The following is a 24,693-nucleotide window of genomic DNA, read 5'->3' on the forward strand; positions in this document are numbered from 1 at the left end:
TTGGGAGCTGGTTTTATAGGATGCCAAGATTCCTGACTCAGCACTGGGAATCTTGGCTGAGTGTGTTCTGGGAAATGTCAGGCCTACAGGAAGCAGGGTTCCCACTCAGACCATCCTACTGGTGGGCGGAGAGCGAAGAGAAAGCTGGGTGTATGAGGGAACAGGGAGCCAGTGTGCAGGGAGCTCAGTATAAGAGTACACGGGAGAAGTAGGGTGTGAAAGACAGTTGGCAAAGAAAGGCAGGAGGTTTACAGGGGCAAAGGAGGCGGCTGGGTGCCAGGATGTGGGTGTTTGAAGCAAAGAGTAGGTGTGGCTACATGTGTAAGTGGAAAGCTTGCTGTGAACTATGTGTGTTGAAAGGAGAGGTGTTGAGCATGCCAGAAAACAAACAAGGAGGAAGGCTGCTGGCAAAAGAATGGTGTCGGGTACTGAACGGACTACTGCGTGCAGCGGAAGGACATAAAAGGTCACGTGTGTGCTCAAGCCGCGTCCCAGCAGGCCCCAACGCCCACCCTTGGGTCCCGCTCCAGCGCTTCGGCCCCGCCCTGAGCTCCGCCCTCTACGCGCAGTGGGGTGTGTTTCGTGCTAGTCAGTGAGCCGCTGCTTCTTTATTGGCTACCTGACCGGAGAGGGTGGGTGTTCTGAGACTCCCGGAAGTGCAAGAGCCCTCATGCGTTGCAGACCCGGAGCTAAGCCTCTGTGGGTGCTTAGCAACGGGGGGAGGGAGGAGGTACCCGGTAACGGAGTTGGGGGGGGGACACGGGAGAAATTGTGGGTGCCTAGCAACGAAGAAGACTCAGAGAAGTGGAAAGGTATTCCTGAAGGATCTGTGGGTGTCTAGCAACGGGGAAAGGACCCTAGCAACGGCTAGGGGTGGGGCTGGGTGAAAGTGGATTTGAGGAGGAGCCAGGGAAGATCTAGGGGTTCCTAGCAACAAGAAGGGGAACCAGGAGAAAGTCTGCGGGCCTCTTAACAGAGATGGAAGTCTTCTGGAAGTAGGAACTTAGCAAGGGTGGTCCCCCGAAGGGCTGTGAGTCGGGCAGAGCAGGGAGACCCACAACCCCCACTGAATAACCCCTCCTCTTCTCCCTCAGGCAATGTGGCTGGAGGTAGGGGTCCTACTGAGGGGGACTTGTGGACAGCAGGGCCGAGCTACTGGTCTGCCTTGTGGGGCCCTGCGGCCTGGACTCCACTGGTGGGTAAGACTTGGGAGGGTCCCCAAGAGAAAGAGTTGGGAGGGAGGATTCTGAGGGTAAAAGGAGAGGGAGGGGCCTCAAAGGGCCAGAAGAGCCCCATGTCCTCCAATCCTTACCAAAGTCCTTATCTCTCACAGTTGTCTTGTAGGAGTTCTCAGGTCCAGAGGTTTCATCAGAATGGGTCTGACAAAGGCCTTGGGGAGGAGGACATTCGCAAGGCACGGGAGGCCCGAGTCAGGAAGACACCCCGGACTCAGGTATCATTGCTCCCGGCCCACCACCAGGATAACCCGTGAGGGCAGTTGGGAAAGGGAGCACCCACATTCCTGCCCTGAGACCTTCCCCTCATTTCCCAGCTGAGTGACCGCTCTCGAGAACGCAAAGTACCTGCCTCCCGCCTCAGCCGTTTGGCCAACTTTGGGGGTAGGTGTGACTGTGGGGTATCATGACCTAGATGAGAGGGAGTGACATTTAAGGACAAAACGAGGGAGAGAGTGAATCAGATGAACAGTGTAAGAGAGAGAGAGAGAGAGAGATTCACAGAACCAAAGGAAAAGAGAGCAGGAATGTGAACAATATCAACATTTATTGAGAAATTGTAATGTGCAAAACCCTGTACACACATGGTCCCAACTGCACTGACTGCCATTATTTCCATGTGATAGTTGAGCATTGAGTCTGCCTTGCCTTGAAGTCACAAAGCAGAATTGCTCAAAGTTTACGTTGCAAACTTCAAGGACTAATCTAGGGAGGTGTATGTAGCTAGCATTTAACATAAAAAGAAAGAAAGAAAATATGAGTGTACTTGTGTGATCATATTGGAAAGTATTGTTTGATGAACCATTACATATGCCTTGGACCGTACCAATTAGAATGCCAATATCTTAACTGTGGGTCATGATTCAAGGTGTAAAGATTTTGATTCACAATGTAAAGAGGCAGTTGAGTGCTGTGTGGTTAGAGCTTTGACACCTAGAAACATTCTAAGGCTGATTGTACTGTGCCCTGATTTTGTGATACTAGCAAATTGCTTAACGTCTCAGTTTCTTTTTCTATGAAATGGATATTTTTCTTCTGAAGCCCATCTCAGGAGCATGTGAGGATGAAATGAGTTGATGTGCATCACTTGGGTACTGGGAACAGGTACCTGGTATGGAGAAAGCACCCCGAAACTTCCAGCAATATTTATTTAGAGATGTTGTTGATAGGTACCTTCAAGTCAATTGCAACTTATAAGCAACCGTCCTGTATAGGGTTTCTGAGAGCAGCTAGTGGGTTTGAACTGCCGATCCTTGGTTAGCAATCCAGTGCTTATCCTACAGGATTTGAACCCACTGGGCTTGTCCAGGATTTGAACCCCGGGCTTCTCACACCCAAAGCGAATATCATGCCCTGAGATCAGTAAGCCACCTTAGCAAAGGTCTATTTAGAGAGAGTGACAGGGAAAGAGGAAAAAAGAACAAAGATATTCTTAAACACAAGGAGAGAGAAAATGCTAGAAGTAGAGAGAGAATGTCAAAAGGAGAGACTAGAGCCCAGACAGACTGGCCAGGTGAAGAGAAAGGTGGTGTGGAAAGTAACTGATTCAGGAAGGGGACATGAGTCAGGATGACAGAGAGACACAGGGCTGTCAGTTTGGGGCCTTCTTAACCTTGTCTGTACCCTAGAATCAGTTAGAAGGCTTTGGGAAAAAAAGCCAGGCCTTAGCTCAGTTAAATCAGCATCTTGGAAATGAGATCTGGGCATTGTATTTATAACTACATCTCAGATGACTCTGGGAAGCCACATCTAAGAACTGCTGGCTCAGGAAACAAGCCTAGAGAGATCTAGGGACAGAAGGAACCCCCCACAAAGGATTGCAGAGACAAGTGTTTAGAGACAGTGAGGAGAGAGGGGGTCTGGGGAGAATGCCAGCAGATACAGCCTCCTCTCTCTCTCGTTCACCAGGACTGGCTGTGGGCTTGGGGCTGGGAGCACTGGCTGAGGTGGCCAAGAAGACCCTGCCAGGAAGACACCTTCAGTCAGGTGAGTGAGCCACTCTGCCTGGCTTCAGAATCTGGCCTTGCTGTGTGACCTGGGACTAGAGGCTTCACCTCTCCAAGCTTAAATATTCTCATCTGGAAACTGGAGGTGATAAGAACATGCCCATGTCTTAGGGTTCATGTGGAGTGCTCAGAAGAGGGCTAAACTGCTATTGTGGTGGTGGTAGTGGTCTATCATGAAGTCAGTTCTGCCCCATAGCGACCCTGTACAGGGTTTCCGAGGCTGTAAATCTTCACGGGAGCAGAAAGCCTCATCTTTCTCCCGAGGAGCAACTGGTAGTTTCGAACTGTTGACTTTCAGGTAACTTGTTGGGATTAATGGAAGCTTATCATCCAAAAGGAGCCCTGGTGGCATTGTGGGCTAGGTTTTGAGCTCCTAGCCCCAAGTCAGCAGTTCAAACCCACTCGGAGAGAGATGAGACTGTCTGCTCTCATAAAGTCTTAGAAATCCGCTATAGGGTTGCTATGAGTCAGATTTGATGAGACGGCAGCGGGATTGGTTTAGTTTATCATCTGAGAAACAATCTAAGACATAGGGAGTTGAGTTCCAAACATGAAGCAGGAGAAGAAAGGTGAAAGCAGGAGAGCCAGTGGAGATCTATGTACAACAGATGTGGAATTCCATGTGTAGAGAGAAGTATTTGTGGGTAAAATTCCTCAAAAAACCTTTGCCTTGAAGTAAAGGGAATACTCTAGATTAAAAAGAGATCCTAGAGACACCAACAAACAGCTTTGATGTGTGAGCCATGTCTAGATCTCAGTTGGAAAAAAACAAAGCAGCTAGAATAGATTTTGGGGGATATTTAGGGAAATTCAAATTGGGACTGAATTGCTATTGCTGTGTGCCATCGAGCTGGTGCTGACTCATAGCGATCCTGCATAGGATTTCCAAGAAGCAGCTGGTGGTTTTGAACCATCAACTTTGTAGTTAACAGTCCAGTGATTATCCTACAGCACCACACCAGGAGTCTGTTATTGTAGTTATTTAGTGCCGTTGAGTCAGTTCCGACTCATAGTGACCCTGTATAGGGTTTCTGAGGAGCAGCTGGTGAATTTGAACTTACAATTCAGACCTACCTGGCTGTCCAATGCGTTATCCTACAGCGCCACACCAGAACTCCGTTGTTGTTGTTGTTGTTGTTAAGTGCCCTTGACACCAACTCATAGCAAACCCTGGTTAGGGTTTCCGAGGAACGACTGGTGAACTTGAATCACTGACCTTGCGGTTCAAACCGACTTTGCAGTCCAGCACATTAGCCCACAGCGCCACACCAGGACAATAGTGAGCACTTGGTGTGGTGCCGTGGGCTAATGCGTCAGACTACAACTGCAAGGTCGGTGGTTCAAGCTCACCAGCTGCTTCTTGGAAACCCTACGCAGGGTTGCTATGGGTCGGAACTGACTCGATGGCACTTAACAACAACAAAAACAACATACATTTTTAATAAAATAAACCCACTGCTACCGAATCAATACTGACTCAGATTGTCCCTATAGTACCAAGTAGACTGCTCCCTAGGGTTTTTGAGACTATAATTCTCTACGGAAACAAATAACCTCTTTGCTCTCCCAAGGAGTAACTGGTGGGTTTGAACCACCAACCTTGTGGTTAGCAACCCAGTGCTTAACCCACTGTGCCACTGGTGCTCCTTAAATAGTTAAAAGCTGAGTAAATGCTTTCATGAGGCATCATATCATTTGCATACAGAAACGGACCCCTTTCATTAAGTGTGCAGCTTGATGAATTTTCACAAATTAGTCTCATCTATGCACCCAGATCAAGAAGCTGTGGAATGGTGGTTCTTAAATGTCATGGTCTCAGGATCCCTGCCCATCCTTGGAAATGATGAATGCATAGGTCCAGTGTAGAGAAAGATGAGACAGTCTGCTTCTATAAAAATCACAGCCTTGGGAACCTGGTGAGGCAGTTGTACTTCTGTTCAGTCCTCTAGGATCCGTAATGCATCAAAATTAACTTGATGGCAACAGGATTTGGTTTTAGGGCTAGGACCTAAGGGAGAAATGGGGAAATATTGCTAGCGGGTATGGAGTTTTTATGGGGTGATGAAGTGTTCTAAAGTGGAATACAGTGATGGTCGTGCAGCTGTGTGAAAATACTAAAATCCATGCAATTGTACACTTTAAATGGGTGAATTGCATAGGATGTGAGTTATCTCTCAGTAAAGCTGTTAAAAAATACCTTGAGGGCCCCCGAAGAGCCTGTTTACGGAGGTTGTATTTATGAATATTTATGTGGGCTCTGTTTATTGGTATTTGCCATATTGGACATTAAAGCTGCCAGCTGTGCACAACACAAGAATACACATGTGTATTCCGCCAGACATCAGAACAGTGATTCTGCACACGGCATGGAACCTCTAGAAATATCCACTCAATATACAGGGGGTGGAAAGGCGGCAAATAGCTTCTTACTGTTATCATGAAAATAGTTTTGATCTCACAGGCTGTCTGTGAAGAGTCATGGAGACCCTCCCAGGGAACACCCCCAGACCACACTTTGGAATTTGCTGCCCTAGAAGCCCCTCTCATGCCCCCTCCTGGCCACTCCTAGTTTCTCTCCATTCCTGACTTCTCACACAAGTTCTGCCACCTTTTGCTCTTCACATAAATGGAATCACACTGTGGCTTATCTGACCTGTCTGGCGTTTTGTATGTGAGGCACATCCACGTGGTTGGGTGCGGTTGGAGATTGTTTATTCACCGCTTTAGTTTTCCACACTGTGACAATATCCAATATTAACACAGTTTGTCCATTCATTCCATGGACGGGTCATTTGGGTTGTGTCTCGTTTGGGACCGTTATAAGTTGTGTTGCTTAAATGGACATCTGCATGCTGTCTGCTGGTGGAGCTATGAACGCATGTGCACTGGGGAGATATGTGCTCAGCTTTAGTAGAAACTTCCCCAGCTGTTCCCCAAAGGGCCTGCACCATGACACCCACCAGCAGTGTTTGTGTTCAGGTTGCTCCACATCTTTGCCGACACTTGGTATTATCTTTTTCCATTTTAGCCATTCGTTGTGGGTATGCAATGGTACTAGACTCCTTAGGCCCCTGCTTCTTAATCCTGATTATTCTTTCTCCCCAGGAGGTAGCTCCCAGCTGGGCTCCAGCTCTTTCCTGTCAGAAGCCAATGCCGAGCGGATCGTGCAGACCTTGTGTACAGTTCGAGGGGCCGCCCTCAAGGTTGGCCAAATGCTCAGCATCCAGGGTACAGCACGACCCCTGACCACACTTCTACCTCACTCCACCCCACCCCACTCACCAACATACCCCCGACTTCAGATACTCACATTGGGACCCACTTTCCTCACTGTTCCTCTCCTCCCGCTGTCTCCCAAGACAACAGCTTCATCAGCCCCCAGATACAGCGCATCTTTGAGAGGGTCCGCCAGAGCGCTGACTTCATGCCCCGCTGGCAGATGGTGGTGAGTGCCTAGTATGTCCCATCCTCTCCCACCCTCTGGGCTTCATTGATCTACTTACTCGATGCCTGATTCTGAGCCTCAGCCTCAGTCTCAGTTACCCAACCTATAAAATGGGAATTACTGAAGCACATACCTCATGGCATCCCAATGATGATCGCAGGAGAAGGCGAAGAGTACCTTGTGTTGTGTTTGTCATAGTCCTGTTTCTTGTTGTTGTTGTCGTCAAGTACCGTCGAGTTGGTTCCGATCCATAGCAACCCTGTATAGAGTTTCTGAGGAGGGGCTGGTGAGTTTGAACCGCCGATCTTGCAGTTCAAATTGATGGCAGTCCTGCGCATTAACCCACAGCACCACAGCCATCTCTGCAGGGGCTGTTAAAGAGGCAGCCAAGCAGGTAGTTTGAGGCCGGACAACGTGGAATCAAACCCTGGCTTAACCTTTTTGCACTTCAGTTTCAACATCTGTGAAATGGGGATAGCGTTGGCAGTGCCCACATCGTAGAGTTAAATCAGCGAGTCTTGAGAAAGCTCTGAGAACAGTCCCATACCTGCAGTGAGTGAGGAGCAAGTTTTATGGTGGTTTTTTTTTTTGAATTAGAGGAGGCAGCGTCTGTCAATACCCAGTACCAAGACACGAACGATCCTCCTTGTCACGGTGCAGACACGGACTCCAGTGTCTGGCCACCTGCCTGTCTTCTGGTATCTCTTCTGCTGTCTCGTCATGTGACCTTGGGTAGTGGCTACCCCTCTCAGAGCCTCTCTGAGCGTGGCCTAGCCTCAGGATGCCCTCAGTCAATTTTCGGTCTTGATCACTTTCACTTCAAGTCAGTACAATGAGGAGGCTTCAAAAAGTTTGCAGAAAAATCCCATAATTTTTTTATTCCAATTTTCCCACAAACTTTTGGAAGGCTCCTTGTGTGGTGGTGATGTGCCTTGAAGTTGATTCTGATTCAGTGACCCTGTATGGGGGTTTTGAGGCTGTAAATCTTTATGGGAGCAGAAAGCCTCATCTTTCCCCTGCAGAGTGATTGGTGGGCTTGAACTGCTGCCTTTGCAGATAGCAGCCTAACACGTAATGCACTACGTTACCAGGGCTCCTTCCTCATATGATAGGCAAGTCTAATGAAAAGTTATTATCTGTCTAACTTAGTGTGACACTACACTGTAAGTTACATATTGAACTGCTAAGCAAAAGGTCAATGGTTCAAATCCACCAGCCACCCTTTGGAAATCCTATACAGGGTCACTATGAGTTGGAACCGACTCGATGGTACTTAGGACCAACAATTATAGATTAATAATGCTCAAAGCTACGGCCTGCAAGTGCAGGCTCAGAGACACAAGCTGCTCGGTCACCTTAGGCAAGAGACTTCTTTCAACCTCAGTTTCCTCATCTGTAAAGTGGGGCAGCAGTCAAGAGCTTACCACAGGGCCCTGAGTGTGGGGAGTGCTCCATAGTTGGTGCTGGGGTCCTGAGCACACACAGCTGCCCCCCTGATTGTTGTGACCACTCCGCTCAGAGAGTTCTGGAAGAAGAGCTCGGCAGGGACTGGCAGGCCAAAGTGGCCTCTTTGGAGGAGGTACCCTTTGCTGCTGCTTCCATTGGGCAGGTGCACCAAGGCATGCTGAAGGATGGGACGGAGGTGGCCGTGAAGATCCAGGTGAGAAGGAGGCGAGCAGGGAGGGGGCAGGGCCCTGCTGTCCTAGAGGGGAGGAGTGAATGAAGCCCACCCTCTCCCTTGCCCTTCCTTGCAGTACCCTGGTGTCGCCAAGAGCATTGAGAGTGATGTCCAGAACCTGCTGGCGGTGCTCAGTATGAGTGTGGCCCTGCCCGAGGGTGAGGCTCCCCTCCACTTGTAGGGTTGGCTTGGGGGAAAGCCGGGTGTCTCAGTGTGTGCGTGCTCATGTGTGTGTAACAGAGAGAGAGAGAGAGAGACAACAAAGCAGGGAGAGGTCAGAGCATGAGCGTGGTGAAGGGTAGGAGGGGGGAGAACAACTTAGTGATTCGGAGCGAGTCACTGAGCCAGGCCTAGACCAGCATTCAGAAACACACACAGAGGGTACGCAGTGCAGAGAGAAGGCTCTTGGGTGTGGATGAAGCCACCGAAGTAGGATGGGATTGTAAGCAGGACAGCATGCGTGAGACAGACACGGAGAGGGGCCCAGAGTGAGATGCAGAGAGACAGCATGGGCGGCTGAGAGACGTGAGGGACTGGTGTGCGTGTGTGTAAGACCAGGAGCGCCTTCAGGACTCCCTCTGTGTGAAGTTGTCTGAAAGACAGAGGGAAGTGTGTGCCAAGGGCAGAACAGGCGGAGACCAGGAGTATGTGCTTGTGTCTGGAGGACAAGGGTGGATGGTGGGCCAGAAGACACGACCCGAAGCAGAAGGTGTGATGGGCGGAAAGAGACGGAGGGAGGGAGAACCGATAAGAGAAGGCATCTGAGCGGGAGCCCGAGGGGCAGGGGCAGGCCAGGCTGTGGCCCTTCCTGCTGACAGGACTGTCCCTCTCAGGCCTGTTTGCTGAGCACAGTTTGCAGGCCCTGCAGCAGGAGTTGGCTTGGGAGTGTGACTACCGTCGTGAAGCAGCTTGTGCACAGAACTTTAGGTGAGCTGAGTTCCTTGCATGGCCCTTGGGGACCTTTTCCCTCCTTCCCACAACTTCACACAGTCTCTGGCAGCTGGAGCCCTGGGGTGGGACTGGCAGATTCTCTTCCTCTTTTATTCATTTGTTCCAATTGTCCATCTGTCCCTTCATCCATCTGTCTATAATTTCTTATCCCCTGTGTGCTCTGTAAGCTTGGTCAGGTTACTTCATCTCTTTGAATGTCAGTTTCCTCATCTGTCAAAGGGAGCTCATAACCACATGGTCTGGTGGGGAACTTGATTACACAGTGAGACCTCCTGACAAAGACTAAGAAATCGGACTGTGCCAAGAGCTGTAGAGAACAGGACGCCAGAGCATCCACCCCATAAACCTGTGGAATGGTGATAAAAGCACTTTGGAAAAACAGCTTGGCCACATCTAAGAAGGCTCAGGAGTCCTGGGTTAATACACTGGCGCTGTGGGTTAATGCGCTAGACTGCAAAGTTGGTTTGAACCGCAAGGCCGGTGGTTCAAGCTCACCAGCCACTTAACAACAAAAAAAAGGCTCAATACTCACATCCCCTATAATCCAGCCCCTGGTGGTACAGTGGGTTAAGCATTGGTCTATTAACTACATGTTGGCTGTTCAAATCTACCAGCCATTCCACTGGAGAAAGATGCACAGACTGAGAAACCTTGTGGAGGTGTTGTACTCGGCCCTGTAGGACCACCGTGAGTCAGAATCAAGTTGGTAGCAATGAGTTTATTGTTCAGTGCCATCGAGTTGGGCTCGACTCATAGCCACCCTGTACAGGGTTTCCAAGAAGTGGCTGGTGGGTTTGAAATCCCGACCTTGCAGTTAGCAGCCCAGTGCTTATCTTACCACCCTACACCATAACTCTGAAGTGAGTTTGTAACCCTGACAATTGCCCAGTTCAGTGCTCTAATACCCCAACAAATTCTACTGGAATACTTAGAGCACCCTGGTTTGCTAGAGTTCCAAACTAGAAACCACCTCAGGGTTGAACACAGCAAGGAAGGTAAGTAAATGATGGGGTGCTCATCAGTGGAACATTGTATGGCAATGAAAAGTGAGCTATAGCGGTTCATATCTTAGAGGCACAGTGATCAGCAATAATCAATCACACCTCACTGAGGTCATCCACAATCTGGTGGCCGGCTCTGTGGGTTCCGAGTGAGAAGAAAGGCTGTAGAAACAATGGTTGGGGACATTGTACCTGGAGCTTGGACAGATGTGGGTTCAGATGCCTGGTCGGCCTGTACTTGAGACTCAGGTCACACCGCCAAGTGACTTCAAGAGTTTCTTCCTCATAGAAGGAATAGAAGAAATTGTTTCTTCCTCATAGAAGGATCAGAAGAAACTGTGCTGATATAATCCTTAGCACAGGGCCTGGTTCAAACATCAGAGTTTTTATAAATAACAAAAGTACAAGCCTCCAAGCAGGACGTTGAAGAGGAGGGTGTGAGGTGGGGCTGGGCCAGAGCCCTCCTATGTGAGATCTAGGGAGCTCCTCCCCCCACTATGTTGTTGTTGTTAAGTGCTGTCGAGTCGGTTCTGACCCATAATGACCCTGTATAGGATTTCCGAGGCTGTAAATCTTTACTTGAGTAGAAAGCCTCATTTTTTTTCCCCATGGAACCACTGGTGGCTTCGAACTGCTGATCTTGAGGTTAGCCGCCCGACTCATAGCCACTATGCTACCAGAGCTCCTTTCCCCCACTATAGTGTTCTTCAAATAAAAATCCACATCCTACCCCTGGCTCCTGCTACCAACCTGGGCCCCCTCACTCTGTCTACCCCACAAGTCCCCCATGACAGGCCTCTCTCACGTCCTTTGCCTCCAAATCTTAGACTGGTAACTCTTCTACTATACTTGGTCTGTCGGTCAAGAGTGATTTCTTGGGGGTGAGGGGTTGCAAAAAGGGCGGACCCTGGAAGTGACTCATTGACCACTGTCTCCTGCCTTTTCCTGCACAGGGACAGATGGACAAAGCTAGGTTCTTTTCCTTTCACTTAACCAACGTTCAGAATAATGACAGCCAGGATTGAGTGACCCAGGCCTATTACCGTGGACTCTCTGGATCGATACATAAATTGATGCTGCTGAACACCGTGGGCTCCTCCTCGGGCCTCCAGAAGCCACGGCAGTGTTTTGGGTAGTGAAGTAGGAGCAGGTCTCCATCAGCGTCTGTTTGCAGAGAACGTGCTGCAGAGATATTTGTTGAGTGAATGAATGTAACATTTGAACAAATGTTCACACTGTCCTGACGATCACTTGGGGCAGACAGAGGCAAGAAAAGGGGAAGCGGAAAGCAGACACAGGCTCTACATGGAGGGTTTTTCAGAGCTGGATCTTCTCCATTCTTCTCCCCATTCTTGCCCTAGGCAGCTGTTGGCAGATGACCCCTTCTTCCGAGTGCCAGCCCTAATTCAAGAGCTGTGTACCACACGGGTGCTGGGCATGGAGCTGGCCAGAGGGATCCCTCTGGACCAGTGTCAGGGCCTGAGCCAGGATGTCCGGAACCAGGTACATGGTCCCAGTGGACAGTAGGGAGGGTGATCCCCCAGGGCAAACTGGGAACGGGAGGCCAGGCCCACAGTCCCCCCCAAGTCCAGTGAGACTGTAGGAGACAGGTTGCGCTTCAGGGTCTGTTGCTTCTCCCCACCCCAGATTTGCTTCCAGCTCCTGAAGCTGTGTCTACGGGAGCTGTTTGAGTTCCGATTCATGCAGACGGACCCCAACTGGGCCAACTTCCTGTATGACACTTCCAGCCACCAGGTCGGTCCCCTGTGATGTGCAAGACTCCTAGAGATTTCAGTAGCCCAACACAATAGTAGTCTCTTACTCTCCCCCATGGCAGCTGGACTGATTTTCCTCTTGGAGGCAATCCAGGGGCTCAGTCATCTTGCCTTTGTGGTTGGTCCTCACACTGCTCAGCTTCTAGTGAAGGGGAAAGAGACTCTGAGACAGTAAATCATGCACACACACTTTGGACAGAAATGCTCCACCATTGCCTTCACCTTCCTTCCTGTTGACAAGAACCAGTCATCTGTCCTGTCTAGGTGCAAGGCATGCTGGGAAGTGGAGTCTCAGGCTGGGTCATGGCTTCTTAGTGGCAGTGCGAACCTGTAGAAAAGGGAGCTCAACCTTTGGAAGGCAGGGAGGGACCCACCACTACTCCTCTTGTCATTCTGTCATTCAGAAAGTACCGGAGCATCTACTCTGTTGCTTGACAACAATGACAAGACATCCTTGATCCCTGCCTTTTCTGAGTTCTCAGACCCAATGATGCCGGGAGGGTCAGTTATTGGGGGAGGTGATGGGAGGGGGTTAAGGCCAGGATACAGAGGCATAGGTGGGGTCGCGGGTAGACTCTCTTCAAGAAAGTTCTCTGAAAACTGAGAGGAGACAGTCCTTCAGGGAGCAGGGAAGGGTCTTCCAGCACAGGAACAGCAGTGAGCTTGTGGCCTGAAAGACTCCCAGCATGCTGTGCACACAGTCTTGCTAGAGATCGCCAAACATTTCTCCAAAGTGGTCCGTGTCTGTTTTGCACACAGAGAAATCGTTCTAAATCACTGATCTGGTCAAGATACCCCTTCCCTGGCTCCAGAGCACCCTCAGGAAGCCCCTTGCCGCCCCTTCCTCTCAAAGTTAACACTCACCCTCTGGCTCCTGCTCGGCTGGAGCTCCACAGAGTTTTCTTTCTAACTCCAGGAGTCCTGACAATAGTGCATTGGGATTGGGTGCCCCAAACATTTTTCAAATTTGTTTTAAAAGAGTGAAATAGCAAGTATCAGCATGTAGGCGTGGATATTGCTTCAGGATACTTTTTAAATCTTTCCTCAGTTCATTTCCTCCTCCCCCTAAATTGTGTTTATTTGATTGTTGTTGAGAATATGCATAGCAAAACATAAACCAATGCATGTGCCATTTAATGACACCAGGGACAGTCTTCAATTGTGCAAACATTCCCAGCCTCCCTTTCTGAGGTGTTCCTCCTCCCAGGACCATAAACTCCCTGCCCCTCAAGGCTCCTAGCTAACCTTTCCAGAGCTGATCCCAGAAAGATGGATCAGAAAGGAGCCTCATGTTAAACTTTGTTGGGTTTTAAGATGACCTGAGGGATAGTTTTGATTTAAGGTTTAAAGATTTCAGAACATTTTCGCTTGCCTTTTTATGTGAGGGGCCTTCAAAAAGTTAGAAAATTTCCATCATCTTTGAATTCCATGTTCTATGAACTTTTTGAAGCCCCCTTGTATTTCTGTGTGTGTATCACAGTGGCTAAGTAGGATAACCAATGGACTGCAAACCACAAGGTCAGTGGTTTGAGCACATCAGCTACTCCGTAGAAGAAAGATGGGGTTTACTGCTCACACAAAGAGTTTCAGTCTTGGAAACCCTATTGTTGTTGTTAAGTGTCATCGAGTCCGTTCTGACTCATAGTGAACCTTTATAGGGTTTCCAAGGAGCGGCTGGTGAGTTTGAACTGCTATCTTGCGGTTCAAACCAACCTGTGGTCCAGTGCTTATCCTACAGCGCCACGCCAGGACTCCTAGTTGGAACTGACTTGACGGCACTTAACATTTGTTAAGTCCAACATACTCTGTTGTTGTTAGTGTCGCTGAGTTGGTTCCAATTCATAGCAACCCTGTAGAGGGTTTCCGAGGAGCGTCTGGTGGGTTTGAACCACTGACCGTATGGTTCAAACTGACCTGGTGATCCTGCGCTTATCCTACAAGGCAGCTTCCAAAAGTTTGGGAAGAAATCCCACTGTCTCCTAATTTCATTTATCCTTGAACTTTTGAAGGCTCATATTTTTATTCTCTTTTCTGTATGCCTGAAATACGGTATTATAAAAACACTTAGGACCAAAATATACAAGCCAGGTCTTCCTACCCCTACCCCCTTCCTACCCCTACCCCCTGCCAGCTGCCATGTAGGAGTGGATTAGGACTGAAAGTAGAGGCGAGGAACCCAGCGGGGTACTGGGCAGGGACCCGTGGGAGAGGCGGGCCATGGACTGGGGGAAAGGAGCTGGACCCTGACCATCCCATGGCTGATGGTGCAGGGAGACACTGGCAGACTCCCAGTATTCCCTTCTCCATCCCCGCTCCCAGGTGACTCTGCTGGACTTCGGGGCAAGCCGGGAATTTGGGACAGAGTTCACAGATCATTACATTGAGGTGAGTCCCCCTGCTCTGGGGTCCCTGAAGGACCGACATCTATCTAGGCCATACACGGAGGCGAAGGCGAGAATGAGAGACACACGAGCTGGAACCGAGAAATTATAAATAGTAGAAATATTAACAGGAGCCCCAGTGACGCAATCATTAAGTATTTGACTGCTAACTGAAAGGTCAGCAGTTCAAACCCACCCGTAGTTCCGTGGGTGGGAAGACCTAGCGATCTGCGCCTGTAAAGATCTCAGGCTAGGAAACCCTGTGGGGCAGTTCTCTGTCCTACAAGGTCACTGTCAGCACACAATAACAGCATCGACAGCGGCATTAACCCGAAAAGCCAAACCCACTGCCACTGAAGTTGATTCCATGCATAGTGACCCTATATAGGGTTTTTGAAGGAAATCTCTGTGGAAGCAGACAGTTTCATCTTTCTCTCTCGGAGCATCTGCTGGATTTGAACCGCTGACCTTGTGGTTCTCAGTCTAGTGCTGATCCTACAGCATCAAACTGAGCTACAGATTCAATATTGTTGCTATTGTTAAGTGCCATCAAGTCGATTCCAACCCATAGCGACCTGTATAGGGTTTCCAAGGAGTAGCTGGTGAACTTGAACCACCGACCTTGAAGTTCTAACAACTGTGCAGTCTGACGCATTAGCCCACAGCAGATTCAATGTAGTCATTATCAAAATCCCAGCTGACTTCTTTGTAAAAACTGAGAAACCCATCCTGAAATATACATAGATATGCAAGGGACCCCAAATAGACTGATGTTGAAAAACAACAAAATTGGAGGACTCACACTTTCCAATCTAAAGACTTGCTTACTACAAAGCTACAGTAATCAAGGTCATGTGGTAGGTACTAGCAGAATGTCTTTGGTGTAGTTCTTTTAGGGAAGCAAACCAGTGAAACTTATATATGCATATATACAGAGAAATTGATCCCAAGGAAATGGCTCCTACAGTTGTTGGGTCCAACTCACCATGGCCCCGTGTAGGGTTTCCGAGGCTATAAATCTTTGCAGGAACAACAATGCCTCATCTTTCTCCCAAGGAGTGGTTAGTGGGCTCGAACTGCTGACCTTGTGGTTGGCAGTCCAGTGCTCATCCTGTTGTTGAGTGCTATTGAGTTGGTTCCAACTCATAGCGACCCTGTATGAGGGTTTCCAGTGAGCAGCTGGTGAGCTTGAACTGCTGACCTTGAGGTTCAAACTGACCTTGCAATCAGTGCGTTAACCTGCAGTGCCACACCAGTGCTCATCCTATTGTTGTTAAGTGCCAGCGAATTGGTTCCGACCCATAGTGACCCTGTATAGGTAAGGTTCCCGAGGAGTGGCTGGTGGATTTGAACCACCAACATTGCAGTTCAAACGGACCTTGTGGTCCAGTGCATTAACCTGCAGCACCACCCCAGGACTCTAGTGCTCATCCTGTTGGTGTTGTTACGTGCCATGGCATCAGTTCCGACTCATAGCGACCCTGTACAGGGTTTCTGAGGCTGTAAATCTTTACAGGAGCAGAAAGCCTCATCTTTCTCCCATGGAACAGCTGGTAGTTTCAAACTGCTGACTGTGAAGTTAACAGCCCGATTCGTAACCTAGAGGCTGGCAAATTCCAAGTCTGTGGGCCATGTGTCAGACTGGGGTCTTCCTGACTCATGTTGCTGCTTTCTTATGAGGTGCCTTTGGGGACACCTGAACCTGCAACCTTTCAGTTAGCAGTTGATGAGTATGTTAACCATCTGTCCTACAAAGCGACTCTCTCTAAAAGACCACCTCATTCCCATTCCCTCCAAAAAAAGGTTTATGTTCTGACCAGAAGGGCAGGGTGGAGCCAGAGATGAGGATGGAGCCAGGTCATCCTGGGGCTTAGAGGACTTACTGTGCTGTGGCTACTTTATACTGGTACTCTGGGAGAGATTTGGACAGGAGAGGGACCTAGTTAGAATTAGAAAGCTCTCTCTGAATAGGGATTGGTCTCTAAGACCGAGATCCCAGGAGGGCTGTGGGTACAGTTGGAGAGACCCTTGTGAGCAGTTCATGGGAGCTGATGGCTGGAGGGGGCAGAGATGGGCATGACAAGGTTCTGGGCTCTGAGATGAGGACAGACAGTTGGAGCTGGTGCTCAGGCCCAAATCCCTGGGGCCCTTCTGCACAAATGATGAGGCACAAAGCCCAGCCATCTCTGGGTAGTTTGGACATCCACCCAGGCTGCTTAGCGAGGTCTTCCTGCCACTCCCCCTCCCCCACTCCCCCCCAGTTTTCTCTAGTCAAAAAGTCCTGTCCCTGGTCCCCTGAGGCCCACAGGCCTGACAGATGGTCAGAAGGGCTCCAGCAGGGGGAGTGGAGGCCAGAATAGAAGTCCCGGGTCCAATCCTCCTCCTCCCCAATGAAAATGCAGTACAGTGGTGAAGGGTTGGATTTGGGAGTCAGACTGAGTTCTCCCCCCACGTCGGTGTCCTTTTCTGTGAGGTCGCGACCCTCCTAGCCACCACTGCTGTGGGATCATAGGAGCTCATCGAGGGATGGTGCTTCCCGCACACACCATGCCGAGCCCTCTGCATAGCCTCACCACAACCCTGTGAGCAAGGTACAAGGGGATCTTGTCATTCCATGTTTCCACTACTGTTTTGAAGCCCCCTCATATCTGCAGAGATGATGACTCAGAGGCTAAAAGAGAAATAAAGCCACTTGTCTAGAGACTGAAGCCAGCAAGTGGCTGCCCCAGGCGTCTTAGTTCTCCAGTTCTCCAGTGTTGCTGTGAGAGAAATCCCACAAGGGGATGACTTTAACAAACAGACATTTATTTCCTCACAGTTTCAAAGGCTGGAAGGCTGAATTCAGGGTGTCAGCTCCAGGGGAAGGCTTTCTGTCTCTGTCAGCTCGGGAGCACGGGCACACGGGAGCACGAGCCTTGTCTCTCTGAGCTCCGCATCCTGGGCGAGTTTCATGGGGCTTGGCGTCTCTTCCCCGTCTCTCCTCTGCTCACTTGTTTAATCTCCTTCATTTCATAAAAGAGATGGACTTAAGATATACCCTGTATGAATTCTGCCTCATTTGCATAGTAAAGATAGCCCATTCCCACAAGGGATCATAACCACAGGAATTGAGGTTAGGATTCATTATGTTATATATATATATATATTGAGTGAACATAATCCAGAACATCAGGGTTAAATCCAGGCAGGGCCCATCTCAGCTTCCCTGCTCCAAACTCCTACTTCCCTGAAGGGCTCCATCCACCCCCACACATGCTACATGCACACCAAGGGCCTCCTGAATGGGACTCAACTGCAACACAACAGGGCTCCCTGCTTCGTGGGGCTCAGAGTCTCCTATGAGAACAGACCTCAACCAGACCTTCCTAGAGGCTGGCAACCTGACAACCTGACATGCAGTTGGGGGTCACGGTCACCTTGTCCAGTTGAGTATTTGGACCCATGGGCAGCGCCTGACATGCTTTCTTGTGTGCCGTTTCACTATGGTAGGGTGACAGGACCCCTGGCCTCTGTACCTCAGACTTGGGAACAGTCTGGAAGGAAACAACATACAAACAAGGCAAGGGGGATGGGGAGGGAGAGGTTTCTGTGTTTGAGGTTCAGGTGAGTGAGAGAGGTGGGTACCAGGGAGGGCCAGGCTTTTAAGTCCCATTTGGGCACAGAATCCCACCCCACCCCTGCTTTGAACTCCAGCTGAATCTGATCTCTGTACCCCACTCCCATCTCCCCAGGTGGTGAAGGCGGCAGCTGATGGGGACAGAGCTCGGGTACTACAGAAATCCCGAGACCTCAAATTCCTCACAGGCTTTGAAACCAAGGTGGGGAGACACTGGGGGATGGGGGACTGGGGACAGGGGTGGCATGGGAGCTGCTTGTTTCTACTTGAGAGAGGAGCTTGTATGTCTACACTGGGGAAACTGATTATCTGTACTGGAGGACTCTGGAGAGGGAAGGAAAATGGACAGTTCAGACTTACCTATTCTAAGGGAAGTGGGGGCTGCTGGTCTAGAACGCTTGTCTCTTGGAGGAACAGAGGAGGTAACTGAAATCAAACCAAACCCACTGCCACTGTGTTGATCCCAATTCATAGGGACCCTAGGTAGGGCTTCCGAGGTTGTACATCTTTCTGGGAGCAGACTGTCTCATCTTTCTTTCACAGAGCAGCTGGTGGGTTTGAACCACTGACCTTGTGTTCCACCTGGGCTCCTTGAGAGGAAGAAAGGAGCTATTTATTTTGGGGAGAGTGGTGGTGGTGTGCCATCAAATTGGTTCTGACTCATGTTGTTGTGAAGTGCCATCGAGTCGGTTCCGACCCATAGCGACCCTGTACAGGGTTTCTGAGGAGCAGCTGGTGAGCTTGAACTGCCGACCTTGCAGTTCAAACGGCTTTGCAGTCTGGCGCATTAACCCATAGCGCCACATCAGGACTCGGACTCATAGTGACCCTGTATATATAGGGTTTCCAAGACTGTACCTCTTTACCAGAGCAGATAGACTCATCTTTCTCCTGTGGAGTGGTTGGTGGATTCGAACTACTGGCCCTGTGGTTAGCAGCCCAATTCATAACCTACTATGCCACCAGGGCTCCTTTGGGAAGAGTTGCTACCGTTAAGTGCCATGGAGTCATAGGCACCCAATACAGGGTTTCCAAGGAGCTGCTGGTGGGTTTGAACTATCAACCTTATGGTTTACATTCCTGTACTTATCCTACAGCGCCATACCAGAAGTCCTCAGGAAGAGTTGTTGTTGTTGTTAAGTGCCATCGAGTCGATTCTGACTCACAGTAACCCTGTATAGGGTTTCTGAGGAGCGGCTGGTGAGTTTGAACCGCTGACCTTATGGGCAAGTGCTTACCCTACAGCACCACACCAAAAGTCCTTGGAAAGAGTGGGCGGGGTGGGGGAACTGCAAAGGAGCTTTGGTGATGCAGCGCTTAAAACATTTGACTGCTGACTGAAAGGTTGGTGGTTTGAACCCACCAGCTACTGCTCAGGAGAAAGCTGTGGCACACTTCTCCTCTGTTCTGTAGAGTCGGTATGAGTTGGAACTGATGTGATGGCAATGGGTTTGGGGTTTTGTCTTGTTTTTTTTTAAGAGGACTATTTTAGGTGCTCTGGTCGCACAGTGGTTAAAAGGCTCAGCTGCTCCTATAAAATGACATCCTAGGACAAACCTTTTGGGGACAGTTCTACTGTATTATGTCCGGATCCCTGGTAGTGTAGTGGGTTATGAGCTGGGTTGCTAACCACAAGGTCAGCGTTGGAGTCTGCTGTTCACTCAGCGGGAGAAAGATGAGGCTTCCTGCTCCCGTAAAGATTTACAGCCTTGGAAACCTTATATAGGGTGGCTATGAATTAGAACCACAACCACCACCATCACTAACTACTCTTGTTATGGAGGGTCACCAGGAGTGGGAATGGATTTGTCAACACACGTCAACAGTGGGGTGGCGGCTTGTCTACTCAGGGTCTGGAGGAAGTGGGCTCTGCTTACTACTCTTGGAAGGGTGGGAGCTGGGAGTTCCTTACTATGCTTGAAGCTGGGGGCTGCTGGCCTCCTCTGGATTAGGCAGAGAGCTGGATGTTCTCACTGGTATGACTGTCCACCTCCCCCCTTCCCTCCCAGGCATTCTCAGACGCCCACGTGGAGGCAGTGATGATCTTGGGGGAGCCTTTTGCCTCCCAGGGACCCTATGACTTTGGGGCGGGAGACACTGCCCGCCGCGTGCAGGACCTCATCCCTGTGTTGCTGAGGCACCGGCTGCGCCCACCTCCGGAGGAGACCTACGCCCTGCACCGGAAGCTGGCAGGGGCCTTCCTGGCCTGTGCCCGCCTCCGCGCCCACATCAACTGCCGGGACCTTTTCCAGGACACCTACCACCGCTACTGGGCCAGTCGCCAGGGATAGCCACAGCCTGCAGCCTGCTGCCTGCTGAACGGAGGGAACCTCAAGGCACTAAGAAGCCTCCCCCCGCAACCCCTCCATGGACATCAGACAACCGCCTCCATCTGAGGCTCCCGTGGCAGGCCATCCCCTGCTATGACATCCCCCCCTGTCCCTTCCCGTTTGTTCCAGATCTGGGAGCCTCCCCCCACCCCCCACCCCGCGGGTCTTCCCTACTATGGCAACCCTCTTCCTTGGCCCGGAGGCTGGAACCCCGGGGCTGGGAAACTCTAAGCTTCCTGCCCCCCAGATTGCGTCCTCCCACTTCAAAGTTAGCATTTGGTATCCTGGAGCTTTAAGCCAGGGAACCAATGAACTGATCTCTGCCTGTTTTGAAGGTGCCTTAGACCCCCTAGCAACATCCTGACAGTCCAGGATCATCTCAAGGGGGCAGCCGCCCACGGGGAGGGGTGGTGCTTGGGAGAGCAGTTCTCACCTTAGTCCACCCCTCAACTCTTCCACCAGCTGCTTTCCCCACATTACAACCTCTCTGATAGTTGGGGAGGGGTTTGAACCTTCATCCCTAATAAAAGCTACCCTTTTCCTTCCTTCCCCTAGCTCTTTTCTCAGGGCTAGGGTGGGGGGTGGGGAGGCGGAGTTAGCGAGCAGCCTCCAGGTGCAGCTGGCCAGCCCCCCAACTACATGCACCCCCACCCCGTCTGAAAGCCCCAGCCGGGCCTGGACCATCTGTTGACGGGAACCTCCTTCTCCCCTTTACCCCTCCCCCCCACGTGCCGACCACCTGCTCGGAGGCCTGAAGCAGCTGAGAAGGCCTACCTCCCCCACCCCTATCGCCCGCCTCTCAGGCTCTGGCTTCCCCTCGGCTCCCAGCAACCTCGCCTTTGCTAATGGGCCTTAATGTCCCAGCCAGCTGCTTTGCCAAACCCACAGAATTGGGGGTTGGGGGTGCAGCGGCGGCCAGAACCGCGCCTCGGTCCCAGCCTGGCACCCCAGCCCCCAAAGCTGAGCCTACCACGCGAATCAGGACACCAGGGTCCGCTCAAGCCCCCTCCCCTTCCTTGCAAAAAAGTGCCTCGTCACCGTTTCTGCCCGCCCCCGCCGGGCTGGTAGAACCTCGGGGTTAGCGGGAAGGTTTGGGGATACAGGCTGGCAAGACGCCTCCCGAAGCCACTATTTTGGGCACGAAAAGAGAGGGGATCTGAGGTCAGGGGGTCACGCAGAAGAACCCACGCCTGGGTGGACACTAAGGAGAACTCAGCGAGTCTCATTGCAGACTTAGCCAGCGACTGATCGGAGGGCGTGGCGGGGCGGTGGCCGCACCAGAGAAGGCGGGGCCATATTTGTGTGGGGGCGTGACTTGTGGGTTGGAGGCGGGCCTGGAACCCGCGAGGCCCCGGGTCGGGGCGGGGTCTTCTCACATTTACAGCAGGCGGCAGGCCAGTGGGCGGGCCGAGTCAGGAGGGAGTCTCCCCCGCCCCCGGAACGGAATCCTCGGGGGAACGGAGCAGGCTCGCGCGTGTGCATCCCGCACCATCCCCCGGCCACGGGCTCTGGCCCGCGTCAGACCGAGCTGCCGCCGCCTCCGCCACCACAGTAGCAGCAGCAGCACTCGGGGATCGGGGCCCAGCCGGGGCCGCGGGAGGCGGGGGCGCCCGGGCCCTGGATGTCCCGCAGCGCAGCGGCCAGTGTGAGAAGGGCGGGCAAGGGGGGCGAGGGGTGGGCGGCGGCGCCGCTGCTGATGTGGCGGAGATCGGGAGGCGGCCTCGGTGTCTGGATGAAGAGAGGGTGCCCAGGCTGAGGAGGGTGGTCTTGGGTGGAGGGCCAGGCTAGGCCCCCAGAAATCAAAGCTTAGGAGATGGGGATTTCGAGTACAGACCTCTTTTGCGAAGACCCAAAGGTAGGGGTCCCGGATACAGAACTCCCAAAAAGCCAAGGACAGGGGGACAGGGATTTTAGGTATAACCTCAGAGGCAAGGTTTTGGGAATGAAGATCCAGACACAGCCCATCAATCAAACCAAGGCCTGGCAAGGGGATTAGATTAGACACCATCCTTAAACCCCCCCCCCCCCTTCAATGGTCACCTCTGAGGTCTTGAGGATGAGGTCCACACCAAGTCAAGGCCTGGGGCTATTCTAAGCGCACTTTCAACCCCAGGCATCAGGGACGACCAGGACACACCATCCCCCCCAAAGCTTGGGCGGTCCCAGGCACAGACCCCTTTCAAAACAAGCCCCCCCCTTTGCCTGGCACCCCCACCAGGCCTGAGTAAGGGGAATTTCAGACAGAGCACCCCGGAGAGGCTTGGTCAGGGAGGGTCTCAGGGCACAGGTTCCCTAGGCCACCCCCTTTGTCCCTGGGGCTGCCCAGCTGTCCAGGAACGGCCCCACCCGCAGACAATGCATTGCTCCCCCCCTCCTGGCCCTGGCCTCCCAGGCTCCAGAATCCAGGCTGGGATGGGGGCGGCTCCCTGGGGACCCGGTGCAACCCGTCTGTCTGCTATGCTGGGTGGTGATGGTGGCTTTGTGTGTGGTACCTGGGGGGGTGGGGGACTGGTGTGCATTGGGGAGGTGGCTGGGAGTGTGACCCCGTGTTTGTGGCCATATGTGTGTGTGTGTGCTTGTGCGCGTGCATGCATGAGCTGCAGCTGGTGACTATGAAGAATCCTGTGTTGTGTTCTGTGTATGCATGTGTGTGGTTGTGTGTGTGTGTGAAAGAGAGAGAGACAGCTGCTCACTGTGTGGGACCCTGTAGTTTTTAGTCAGTCTGCATTTGAGTCTGTGCATGGTTGGGACTGAGAAAAAGAGGAAAACCCCCAATGAGATGGACTGGCAAAGTGGCAGCAGCATGAATGGGCTCAAGCGTGGCAACAATTGTAAGGTTGGCCCAGGACCGGGCAGTGTTTTGTTCTGTTGTGCATAGGGTCGCTATGAATCAGTACCGACTCCATGGCACCTAACAACAACAACATGGTTGTGACTGTGTGGTTGTATCTGTGATGTTATCTTTTGTGGCCTCGTGTTTGTGTGTCTTGGCAATCAGATCGAGTATGTGACAATGTGTGTCAAGTCCGGGCTTGGGCGTGTGGCCAACTGAAGATGTGACAGAGTTGTGGCTGTGTGTGGAAGTAGAGTTGTATCTGTGACTATGTCCAGGTGTGGCTCTCCCATGGCCTGTGAACATTCACAGTTGTGTCTATAACTGACTTGATATGTGTATCACATATGAATCTGTCTGACACATAACACCTCCGGGTGTGTGCCTGCTACTGTGTGTAGGTAGATGTGTATTAGTTGTGTGTTCACAACCATGTCTGTGTATGATTAGGGTTGGAGAAATAATTCCTTATCCATCTGTGTCTACATGAGACTGACTGATTGTATTTACAGTTGTCTATCTATGAGCTCTGGTATCTGGCTTCCTGGTATGGGTTAATGCGCCAGACTGCAAAGCCATTTGAACTGCAAGGTCAGCAGTTCAAGCTTACCAGCTGCTCCTTGGAAACCCTATACGGGTCGCTATGAGTTGGAACTGACTCAACAGCAATGAGCCCTGATGGTGCTGTGGGTTAGGCATCGGGCTGTTGACCACAGGGTTGATGGTTCAAACCCATCAGCTGCTCTGTGGGAGAAGGATGAGGCTGTCCGCTCCCAGAAAGATGGGCAGTTAGCAACCCTCTGTAGGGTTACTATGAGTCAGACCAACTCAATGTAGTGGTTAGTTTTGGGGATGTGTGCTTTTGGTTAAGTATTTGTATTAGCGTCTAAAACCGTGGCTAACTACTATTTGGAGTATTTAATTACGTATGACAACGGCTACATACATATCAGTGTGGTCTATATGTGTGACCCTGGGTGACTAAGTGCATGGCTGTTCTGTTGTATTTGTGGGCACTGGAGTACTCAGGTTTGAATCTGTGTGACTTGGTGACATGGCTCTCTTGTCTAAACCCAGCTGTCATGCCACACCTGGGTCTCTGTATCCGGTGCACACACCTGACTATCCAGAATGAGCCATTAGGTAGGAGACTGTGGGTGGTAGCTCCACGTGTGACCTTGTGTACTGTCCCACCCGGGGCTCTCTGTTTCTCTGTGTGACAGGTGTCTTGCTGTTGATATAACATTGGATGGCTGTCTGGGGGTGTTGTGTGGTGGTCTGTGTCTGGGTATCAAGGACATTGACACCATGTGGCAGAGCATGGGTGACCATTTCTGAGAATGGAGCTGTGACTGTGCATGCCTGTGACCGAACACTGGTTGGGTCTGAGTGTGGCGCCTGAGTCTCTATGCATCGAGTCTAGCCATGAGCATGTCGTGTGT

The 24,693-nt window shown here is 51.2% G+C and overlaps 2 protein-coding genes across 2 annotated transcripts in view; both read left to right on the plus strand.

Annotated features, from left to right (window-relative positions):
• Positions 1–1,097: 1,097 nt before the first annotated feature.
• Positions 1,098–20,484, plus strand: ADCK4 (aarF domain containing kinase 4). Its single transcript, XM_006871521.1, is given in 14 exon segments — positions 1,098–1,199; positions 1,334–1,453; positions 1,553–1,619; positions 3,144–3,221; positions 6,347–6,469; positions 6,601–6,686; positions 8,206–8,346; positions 8,441–8,522; positions 9,198–9,291; positions 11,678–11,819; positions 11,964–12,071; positions 14,411–14,476; positions 18,204–18,290; positions 20,098–20,484. Coding segments are annotated over 14 exon segments (1,683 nt in total).
• A 1,555-nt stretch (positions 20,485–22,039) lies between these two features.
• NUMBL (numb homolog (Drosophila)-like) overlaps positions 22,040–24,693 on the plus strand; it is a 34,536-nt gene continuing 31,882 nt past the window's right edge. The window contains exon 1 of the mRNA XM_006871410.1: positions 22,040–22,063. Coding sequence (XP_006871472.1) covers positions 22,040–22,063 — 24 coding nt within the window. The remainder of the gene's footprint in view (positions 22,064–24,693) is intronic.

The sequence above is a fragment of the Chrysochloris asiatica genome, unplaced genomic scaffold, assembly GCF_000296735.1.
Source record: "Chrysochloris asiatica unplaced genomic scaffold, ChrAsi1.0 scaffold00168, whole genome shotgun sequence".
Taxonomy (NCBI): Eukaryota; Metazoa; Chordata; class Mammalia; order Afrosoricida; family Chrysochloridae; genus Chrysochloris; species Chrysochloris asiatica.